Here is an 11,297-nt window from a genome sequence, read left to right on the forward strand (position 1 = left end):
CATTTTTTTTTTTTTTTTTTTTTTTTTTGACAAAATCATTTTCTTTGTGATGTAAGTAATTAGCCATTGTGTAAAGACCTAGATTTCACTTTCACATTATTTTAATTTCTACTCTAGTGCCTCCCAATATATGTTAATAGTTATAATTTTTATGAAGTTAAAAACTTATATAGCTGAGAGGAAATCATATCGGTAAGGAAATGGCTCAGAGAATTTGCGTTCATTTTATAATATACTGAATGGCTAGTAACAGACATGACATTATCAGTGTAGCGAGACACACGGGCTCTATTTTTAATTTAAATTCTATAAAACACAACTCTCGGGCTTCCCTGGTGGCGCAGTGGTTGAGAGTCCGCCTGCCGATGCAGGGGACACGGGTTCGTGCCCCGGTCCGGGAAGATCCCACATGCCGCGTAGCGGCTGGGCCCGTGAGCCATGGCCTCTGAGCCTGCGCGTCCGGAGCCTGTGCTCCGCAACGGGAGAGGCCACAACAGTGAGAGGCCCGCGTACCGAAGAAAAAAAAAAACAAAAAACCACAACTCTCGTGTTTATTGAACTTTTTTAAACGTTAAAAAAATTTATTATGAAAAAGTTTTAAACATATACAGAAGTAGGATAATATAATGAACCCCTGTATACCCATCAGCTACCCATCAATAACTAACAACTCATGGCCAATCTCATTATATTAAGGATTTTTTTAAGATGAAAGAAAAATGTGGTATAGTATGAATAGTTCTAATACTTACGACCGTAGTTTCTGTTATCAGAAATGGTAATAACAAGCAAAAGGTTAACATAGCCTTTTTTCTATGCATTGTCATGTGAGAGTAATGCTTTGTCCCCTGAGTCCCTTTCAGCAAAGGGGTATTGCCTATCATGAGCGGGAAAATCACTCATAGCCATGTTCTGAAATAGTACATTTTATTGTTACGTTATCTAAATACATGAAATGTTAAGGGTTAAATTTGAATTTGCATATAATTTTCACATGATTTTGACTATTTTCATGCAGTTTCAAGATGGAATTTAATAATTGTTGAAGATTGTCATTGGAAATTTTTCTCCATGCATTCTGATCTGCCCACTATGATTATCCAGATTATCCAGGGAACCTGGGTTCTAACCTGGGTTTCAGTAACAGCCCTGTCACAGCTGTGTGACCTTAGGCAAGGCATTTAACATTGGAGCCTCTGTTTGTTCATTTGTTAAGTGAGGAGAGCAAAGTACATACTGCTTCCAGAAGCTGTTGTGGGAATTAAATGAGATAATGCATGTAGAGTGATTTGCAGTTAGGGCACGGATGTCAGGCAAACTGGAGATGGGGAGAGGGTAAATGGGAATATCAGGACCACTTGAAGAATCAAACAAACCACACTACAGAGGCTTCATATTCTTTCCTCCATCTCTCAAATAATGTCTTTTCTGGCCACCAAGTAACACAAGCCCTCAACAGAGCCATGTGTTCTCATTTTTCATAACACGTAGGGGTTCCTCTTTATCTTAGCTCCATAAGACGTTCTAAAAGCCAGGTTGATTCCATGCCTGTCTTGGCTGTTCATGTTCAGTCCATTCTTCTCAAGATCATTCCAAGTATGACCCAGGGCTGGTCAGGAAGAAGCCACTTTGATGAGAATACTTTACACCCACTCAAAACCATATTCTTGGATGTGGAAGTGAGGTTGAAACAGTGTTCTTTGTTTTGATTTTTTGTTTCCTAAACTACCAAGTACTATGCTAGGCATTTTATGCAAATTATCTCATTTTATTCTTTGCAGCAACTTCTGTGAAGTGAGTACTATATCATTATCCTTACTTAGCTATGAAATATCTGATGCTCAAAGGTTAATAAATTGCCTCAGAACAACCTGGCATTGAGTCCAAATCTTGTGCTCTGCTGTGCTTTATAGCTTTCCTTTGGATTTCATTTATTTGCTTTTATGTTTTAGAGTGGACTTCCAATAAAGATTTTATTTTATTTTTTTAGTTTATTGGCGAAGAGGAGATGGATTGTAGAGGATGGGGCTCTTAATACTTTTTGCTCTATTTATAGAATGTGCTGACCTAAAGTTTTGAATTCCATTTTGACCATAGGGAAGCAAGGAGAAAGAGCGTTTTGTTTTCAACCTTTTTTTTTTCAAAACTAAGATATTCAGTAGTACTGCTGGGATTGATGAGTCCTATGGGAATGTCTTAACTTTACGTGTCTTAACTATTACATGTCTTATCTATGGGAATGTCTTAACTATTACATGTTTATGTGGAGCATAGCACTCTGACAGGATTCGTACTGTTGACTAAAAACTACTAGTTAGATCAGATAAAAGCTTTAAATTCCAGATCAAAACTATTTTACTATGACTGTAGCTAGTTAATTGATAGGCAGTAAAAATGAAATAGAAAATGCACAAGCCCCAAAGCAAAAGTCCTGGGTTCTATGAGTTTTTGTGGAAACTTGGACTAAATTCAGGGCTTCACTTTGCAAAATGAGGCATTGTCTTAACTCTCATCCTCCAATTTCTGAAAACTGTCATCTCTGACTGTATGTTTCTAATTATTTTTCTAATTATTTGTCTTTATTGTAGGATTTTAATATAATTGAGGAAGCTCTTATTCAAAGGGTTTTAGACCGGTCACTTCTGGAATATGTGAGTCACTCGAACACCACATAATTGTATTAAAAGAAAAGGGAAGGAGATCGTACAATTGTACCATTTTTTTCAAGATGCTGCTTGAAGAATTGGAGGGAAACTGTCAATGTTTGATGGGCAAAAATGTGTACAACACAGTTATATGTTTGTCCATGTTTATTGTTATACTGCATTTTAAAACTGCTTTCATTTTGGTGGTTTAGGTCTGTTTTACATTCTTGAGTTTCTCAGACACTTAACAGCAAAAAAAGTCTCCATCAGCCATTAATATATGGAAGAGAACATGAGGCTGAGTATGTGGGTGAAGGATCTATATTTGCAAATCGGATGACGTTGTGTGTAATGCTACATATTGATAACTTCCCTCATGGCTGGTCAAATAACTAATCTTTGTTCTATGGAGAGTGAAACAAAGTGTGGTCATTCAAGGAAGTGTGAAATCTCTTCTAGAGTTCACGTTCTAACCGCTACTAGAATAAAAGGAATAACCTTGTATGGAGTAGGAAAGGAAAATTTTGGCAGTTGACAACATCCATTTAACCAAATTGTATAACATAATACTGTAATAAAATAAATTTCATGTTAGGAATGTATACTTAATGCTTTGACTTTTTATAACTATGCACACATAAGAATTTAATTTTATATTTTTCAAATATTTGTAGCTTATTATTTAGAAATATTTCTATAATACAGGCAACTTCTTAAGAACCATCAGCTGATATTTACAGTAGAAGTATTCACGTCCATAATTTTTAGTGGAAAATCCTAAGGGCTTTGATTTTTTTTTAATTTTATCTTTTAGGAAAATTATAAAATAAACAGAAATACTGAAAACCAAACAGAAAATATATAGCTTATTACATTCTCATAAGGAAACATTCATTTAGAACTCTGCCAGTCACCTTCGATCGATGTCTTCTGTGTGTCCTGTCACAGTTAACAAACCTCTTCTTCAACCCCACAAAAGTAAACACTACCTTGATTTTAATAGTACTCACTTCCTTGCATTTCTTTCTTAGTTTATCCCCCAAGTGTGTCTCTACACACTAGCTTTTAATCTTTCTGGGTTCCTCCTTCTTTCTTTTCCTTAAAATTTACCTACAGAAGAACCTGGTTTTATAAATTTCCCACTGTCTATATTTTGTTAATTGCATACTCATGGCACAATTCAGCATGTTCTTCTATCCTCTGGATATTGACACATGGATCCAGAGATCTGAGCAGACTCAGGTTCAACCTTTTGGCCAGACCGTAGATCATGGTGTATTCTTTCAACAGAGGGCACAGAATGTCTGGTTCCCTCTTTTGTGATGTCAGCTGAAATTGATACTCAATGCCTAGATCCATTGATTTGTTGTGGGTTGGAGAATATTCTATCATTTCTTTTTCATTTATTAGTTGGAACATTTTTATAAATAGGTGTTTCCCCATATCTACTATTTGCTTAACCAGTGGTCAAGTTCATATAGGAAAGGGAAAATAAACTTGAATTTTCCCCTTTATTTACCAAATTTCAAGATAATAAACTTGTTTTCTATCATCCTCTGTAGATCACTTTTTTTAAGTGTTGTGAACTCTTGGAGTCAAACACATTTGATAGGCTTTAATCCATTTCGCATATTGCCTTATTAAAGCCCCAATTGTCCTATCTTTGGTCATTGGGAGCCTTATCAAGTTGACTCTGAGTCCTTTTGACACTACTCTAGCAGTCTTTACTGGCTTCCTTGTAGTCTCGTATGACAGGCTATTCCAGGCTCAACTTGGATGTTTCCTGCCCCAGACCTGGTATCAGCCATTTCTCTTAATGAGCCTGGTTACTTTCAGTGAGAAATAGTGCTTCAGAACTGTAATTGTGACTGTTAAGTTCATTGGGGCTCTATTGGTCTTTGTTTCTAGGAGAGAGCTAGGAAATATCCTTTTTTTAAAGATAAAACACTTATTCATGAGTTTTTATTTTGATACTTGCAAATCAAATTAAGTACTACAGGGTTTTTGCCTAATCTTTTCTATTACATTTGTGTCTTTTGTTTTTCTCTACTGAGAATCCTGGTCTTCAAGGACACAGGAATATCCCACAATTATTCGTTTCCTTCATCTACTTTATGCATGCAACAGTCTCAGAATAATACTAATAAACCATCACCCGTATGATAGCTGGTGCAATTAAAAATGTTTTTCATTTGTTCTCCCTAATCTCCTATTTTTTTAAAGTTGTACTATATCAACATTTTCAAGGAATTCCCTGGCGGTCCAGTGGTTAGGACTCTGTGTTCTCACTGCCCAAGGCCCAGGTCTGACCCCTGAACGGGGAGAACTAAGATCCTGCAAGCCGCACAGCGTGGCCAGAACCAAAAAAAAAACGGGGTTTTTTGGGGTTTTTTTTTTTTGCGGTACGCGGGCCTCTCACTGTTGTGGCCTCTCCCATTGCAGAGCACAGGTTCCGGATGTGCAGGCTCAGCGGCCATGGCTCATGGGCCCAGCCGCTCCGTGGCACGTGGGATCTTCCCAGACCGGGGAATGAACCCGCATCCCCTGCATTGGCAGGCGGACTCTCAACCACTGCACCACCAGGGAAGACCAAAAAAAACGTTTTTTGAGAACCTATTGGTAACATACAATACTCTCTTCTATCCCCTATTTAGCTTAGTTCTTCAAGTACCTGTATGTTTAGTGCTTGCTACCACTCCTTATTTGATGGCTCTATTTTTCATATTTGGTTCTCTAATGACAAATCCAGGACATAGAGTAATATTTCCATCTTGAAGGCAAGCAAAAAGCTACGAAGATGCGTGATTTCAACTCCTGAGGATAAAGTGTTACTTGGTTGTGTTTAGCTTCTTAACTGTAATCGTCTATAAACATCTTTGTTCCTTACACGTAAATGTAGTCATAGTCATGTTCCCCAAAATTTTCTATAGTAAATTATCCATTACTTCTTAAAAGCCTTGCTTACCATTCTGCCATCCACCGCAAGGTAATTAGAAAAACGTAAAGCTGGGTGAAACCTAGAAGGCCATATTTCCTCCCTTTTAGATACTAGTTTCAAGCTTGCTTTTCACAGCTGCTAACAAGTAACAACAGATTTTTAGTTTCACCACCTCTCTTCCTACAGTTTGGATGGCTGAACCAGTAAAGCAAAACCTATTGGACAACAAGGGCAAAAGGAGAGGAACTTTTAAGAGGTAATCATTAGATTGAAAATATAGTCCCAGAAGAATAAAAGAATATATTTCTGAGTATTAGTACTCACTATCCAGAAAATAAATTTTTGTTAATTCCAAGCAATACAAAAGGCATCTTTAAATCTGTAAAACTTGAAAAAAACTTCAAAACTGTATTTTGAGTAAAGCTTTAAGTCACCTGCCACTGTTAAACCTCAGTGCAGCAATTCTACATCCTGTCCCTGGATATCTCTTATGATAATAATTTTGCCCCCTACGGGACAAACCAGGTGCTGGCCACCTGAATTATTTTGCCTTTTGAATTATTTTGAGTTCTAAAATAGTGAAGTGCAACTATTATTCATTGTTTCACTGTGCCTTTAACCTTTTATTAAAAGGAATTTATAATTCATTGTCTTAAAAAACAAAAACCAATATTTGAAGCTGTTGACTAAGCAAAAAATTTCACTCCTTTTTTTAATAGCACCTCAAGGTGCCAATTTTTTAAGGCCTTATGAGGGAAAAACTGATTCACATATTATTCTTTAAAAGCTAAATTCTTCTAATCCTACAAAAACCTATGGAGATTTTCCTTTTCCTTTTTTTTTTTTTTTTGCGGTACGCGGGCCTCTCACTGTTGTGGCCTCTCCTGTTGCAGAGCACAGGCTCTGGATGCGCAGGCTCAGCGGCCATGGCTCACGGGCCCAGCCGCTCCACAGCATGTGGGATCTTCCCGAACCGGGGCACGAACCCCTCAACCACTGCACCACCAGGGAAGCCCTCCTTTTACATATTTTTTTCACCCAAGTTTCTAAAACGTATATTTAGAAATTGGATTGGGAATCTACAGTGAAGATAGTTCCAGGTCAGATCTAAAAGATCCTGGCTCTAATGATGTTACTTTATTACTTTTACTGGGTGCTAAGTGTCCTTTGTTTTCAAGCGAGCTTACAACAGTTACTGAACACGTTTAACATGTAATTAGTACCTTCAAGTAACATTGAAATTATTTTAAAAAGTCACTAAGAGATTCATCCTTTTATTATTCAACTGCAAAAATAAATCTGTATAATGATCAGAAATTAAAATGTACAATTCCTTTTCTTCTGTAAATAGGTGTTATTGTGAGAAATAAAGAATGGCAGGACCATTGCTTTCATTAAAATATCTACTGTGTCTGTTCTTAAACATGGTTCTTGATAATTTTTTACATCTAATACCCTTTTATGCTTTTAAACCTCATATGTTGTTTAAATTGTCATCATTCAGCAATATCTATCATGAAAATATACTTTCATTTAGGCCAGTAGTTCTCAAAAGGGAGCAATTTTGCCTCCTAGGGGACACTTGACAATGTCAAGACATTTGGGGTTGTCATAACTGTGATGTGCTATTGCCCAGGATGTGGATCAAAGCCAGGAATGCTACTCAACATTCTACAATGCACAGGACAGCCCCTCACAGCAAAGGATTACTCTTCCTGTCAATAGTGATGAGGTTTAGAAACCCCGGTTTGAGTCAAGGTAAAGCTGAGCATCATGGAGTTATTATTGGCTCTGCTTCCAAGGGACTGCATTGAAATTTAAAAGGCAAGATGAAGATGAATTTTGTATCTCTTATCCCTGCTAAATACATACTAAGTTTGGGGTGGCTATAGCTGTCATCTGTACCCCAGTTCAGAATATACTAAAACATAGGAAAGTTTTTTTGGATTTTTTCACAAGAGGAACAGGCCAGAACACAGGTCTTAATAGCGTGACCTCTGATGACTGTTTGCTGAGTGACATCCTAAAAGATACCGGGAACCCAGAATGGTTTGGGAAGACTTACTTTCATCACTTAGGTTAGAGTTATTGAAGTAAATACGGTAAAATGGGACTTCCCCGGTGGCACAGTGGCTATGACTCCATACTCCCAATGCAGGGGACCCAAGTTTGATCCCTGGTCAGGGAACTAGATCTCACACGCATGCCACAATTAAGGAGCCCTAGTGCTGCAACTAAGGAGATGGCGAGCCACAACTAGGACCTTGCGCAAACAAATAAATAAAAATAAATAAGGTAAATATATAACAGAGGGACACCTGTGTCTGAAATCCTTGGGGCTAAGAAATATTTAAGCTTTTATCTTATGTCTAGAAAAATCATCTGGCATTTTATTTTAACTTTTTTTTTTTGCGGTACGCGGGCCTCTCACTGTTATGGCCTCTCCCGTTGTGGAGCACAGGCTCCAGGCGCGCAGGCTCAGCGGCCATGGCTCACGGGCCTAGCTGCTCCGCGGCATGTGGGATCTTCCCGGACCAGGGCACGAACCCGTGTCCCCTGCATCGGCAGGCGGACTCTCAACCACTGCGCCAACAGGGAAGCCCTCATCTAGTATTTTAATCCTGCAGGCTTCAGAGAAGACCGTACACGGGTCTTGATTAGGGCTAATCATTGCCCCAAAGCAGCCATTTAAAAGGCCCATGGAACTTACCTGGTGGTCCAGTGGTGAAGAATCTGCCTTCCAATGCAGGGGACATCCGTTCCATCCCTCTTCAGGAAACCAAGATCCCCCATGCTGTGGGGCATCTAAGCCCGTGCTTAGCCCAAAACTACTGAGCTCGTAAGCCTCAGCGAGAGAGCCCACGTGCTGCAACTATAGAGCCCATGCACTCTGGAGCCCAGCGCTGCAACTAGAGAGAGAAGACGCGCATGCCACAACTAGAGAGAGAAAACCCGCATGCCACAACTAGAGAGAAGCCCGCGTGAGGCAATGAAGAGACCGCACGCCACAATGAAAGATCCTGCATGCCTCTATGAAGATCCCATGTGCTGCTGCAACTAACACAGCACAGCCAAAAAATAAAATAAATTAATTAAATGTTTAAATAAATAAATAAATAAATAAAAATAAAAGGCCCAGTGGGGACTTCCCTGGTTGTCCAGTGGTTAAGACTCCATGCTTCCATTGCAGGGGGCATGGGTTCGATCCCTGGTCAGGGAACTAAGATCCTGCATGCCATGTGGTACCGCCAAAAAAAAAAAAAAAAAGGGCCCAGTGAAGGTGAAACAGAGATTCGTCAAGATAGATTAGGTCATGCTTCGATTACAAACAACCCCCAAATCTCAGCACTCACCCAACGTCTACTGTGGATCTTGGCTCTTCTCCAGGCAGCTGTTCTCCAACCTCAGAATTCTGCTTTACTTTGATCTCATAGCATTTGTATATGACCATGTGCCACTCCAGCCACCCCTCACCACAACGGACTGGAGAATAGGTTACAGAGGTCATTTCCACTCACATTTCATTGGCTAAGGAAAGTAATGGCCACATGTAATTTCAAGGCATTGGAGAAGTGCAATTTCAGGTAGAAGAGAACTGGATATTGGGATATGAAGAGCTGACAGAGAAGCAGAGGTCCATAGGGGGAAAATCTTAAAAACAGCTTTGAAAAGGAGGGGTGAAAGTCAAAATGAGACTGGGTTTTTAAAAACAGGAAATAATATTCTTTTTTGCCATGGTAATTTTTTCATCAATTTTATTCACAATTGGGGATCTGTTTACCAAATGAAAAACCTGTCCATTTCTCAAACATAAGACAATAATTTCTTTTTTGAATCATTTTTCTTATTTATTAAAAGAAACACCAAGTGCATTCTCAGTCTTTACCACTGTATTTTCTCAGTATACTTGTGTACCTTCATCAGAACCACTTGGGTTACTTGGTATAACTGCATTTTTCTCAGCCCTCCCCAGATGTACAGAATTAGAATGTCTGAAATTCTGATGGATTCATCAGCAAGTCATCAAAATACATTCAGATCTATTAATTTCTCACTATCTCCACGATTACATTTTAATCTAAACCATCATCATCTGTTTCCTGGATCCCTGTAGTAAACGTCCGGTTGGCCTCCCTCCACTTATGGCAGTATGGACCATTATCCATAGAGCAGTCAGAGAGATCTTCAAAAGCATAAATCTGATCATGCTCCCACCCCCTTCCCACTGCTTAAAATGCACCAAGGGCTTCCCATTGTTACTTGAATAAAATCTAAATGCCAAAAAAAAAAAAAAAAAAAAAAAAAAAAAAAAAAAATCTAAATGCCTTTCCATTCCCTTCCAAAGTTCCTCATGATCTGGCCTCTGCCTATCTCTCCAATTTCATCTCTACTCTCTTCTTTAATCCCTACATTTCAGCCACACTCGTCTTTAGGTTAAGCACACCAAAATTAGTGGTTCCTGCACCTTGGCACTTTCTATTCCTTCTGTTTGAAAAGCCCTTTCCCAGAGTTTGACATGGCTGCCTTCTAATCTTTAACTCCCAGATCAAATGTCATCTTCTCATAAAGGATTTTTCTCATAATTCTAGCCAAAGTCATTTCCCCCTTTTGTCTATTATCCTATTATAGTTTCTTCTTAACTGCTATTAGAATTTGAAATTAGCTTACATGTTTATTTTTATTGAGTGTCTCCCCTCTCTAGAATGTAAATTCTTTGAGTGCAGGTATACACCACTAATCTACCCAACATCTTAATGTGCATCTTAAGACAAAATCAAAAACAGTGGCACATGGTAAGTACTTAGTAAATATTTCTGCTAATCTATTATTATAGTTATGATGATATAAAAACATAATGTTTTTATCACATGGAGTTCACAAGAGTGATAAAAAATATTAAAACCCTGGTAATCTAGCTCAAAGTCTTCATGAAACCAAGAAGTGTAAATTAATTCGTTAGTAAGAATACCTCAATATTTTTTATAGTCAGCTTAGCAGACTATAAAAAAATACCATAGGCTGATAAAAAAGATTGAAATAATGCCATTTGCAGCAACATGGATGGACCTAGAGATTATCATGCTAAGTGAAGTCAGACAGAGAAAGACAAGTACCATATGATATCACTTATATGTGGAATCTAAAATATGACACAAATGAACTTATTTACAAAACAGAAATAGATTCACAGACATAGAAAACAAACTTAAAGTTGCCAAAGGGGAAAGCGGGTGGAGGAGGGATAAATTTGGAGTTCGGGATTAGCAGATACAAACTATTATATATAAAATAGAGAAACAACAAGGTCCTACTGTATAGCTGAATCAGTTTGCTGTACACCAGAAACTAACAACATTGTAAATCAACTATACTTCAATTAAAAAAAAAATACCATATGGGAGTTCCCTGGTGGTCCAGTGGCTAGGACTCCCAAGCTTTCACTGCTGAGAGTGTGGTTCAATCCCTGCTCAGGGAACTAAGATCCCACAAGCCGCAGGATGTGGCCAAAAAAGAAAAGAAACAAAAAAAATACCATAGACTGGGTGGCTTAAACAATAGACATTTATTTCTCACAGTTCTGGAGGCTGGGAAGTCCAAAATCTAGGTGTCAGCAGATTTTGTTATGGGTGAGGGCCCTCTTTCTGACTTGTTGATGGCCACCTTCTTGCTGAATCCTCATGGCAGAGACGGTGAGCTCTGGTCTCTTCCTCTTC

The 11,297-nt window shown here is 38.5% G+C and overlaps 1 protein-coding gene across 1 annotated transcript in view; it reads left to right on the top strand.

Moving 5' to 3' along the window:
* RNF125 (ring finger protein 125) overlaps positions 1 to 5,079 on the top strand; it is a 43,581-nt gene extending 38,502 nt beyond the window's left edge. The window contains exon 6 of the mRNA XM_024757946.1: positions 2,589 to 5,079. Within this exon, the coding sequence (XP_024613714.1) occupies positions 2,589 to 2,675 (87 nt within the window). The 3' untranslated portion in view covers positions 2,676 to 5,079. The remainder of the gene's footprint in view (positions 1 to 2,588) is intronic.
* Positions 5,080 to 11,297: the final 6,218 nt, after the last annotated feature.

The sequence above is a fragment of the Neophocaena asiaeorientalis genome, unplaced genomic scaffold, assembly GCF_003031525.2.
Source record: "Neophocaena asiaeorientalis asiaeorientalis breed wild unplaced genomic scaffold, Neophocaena_asiaeorientalis_V1.1 scaffold126, whole genome shotgun sequence".
NCBI lineage: Eukaryota > Metazoa > Chordata > Mammalia > Artiodactyla > Phocoenidae > Neophocaena > Neophocaena asiaeorientalis.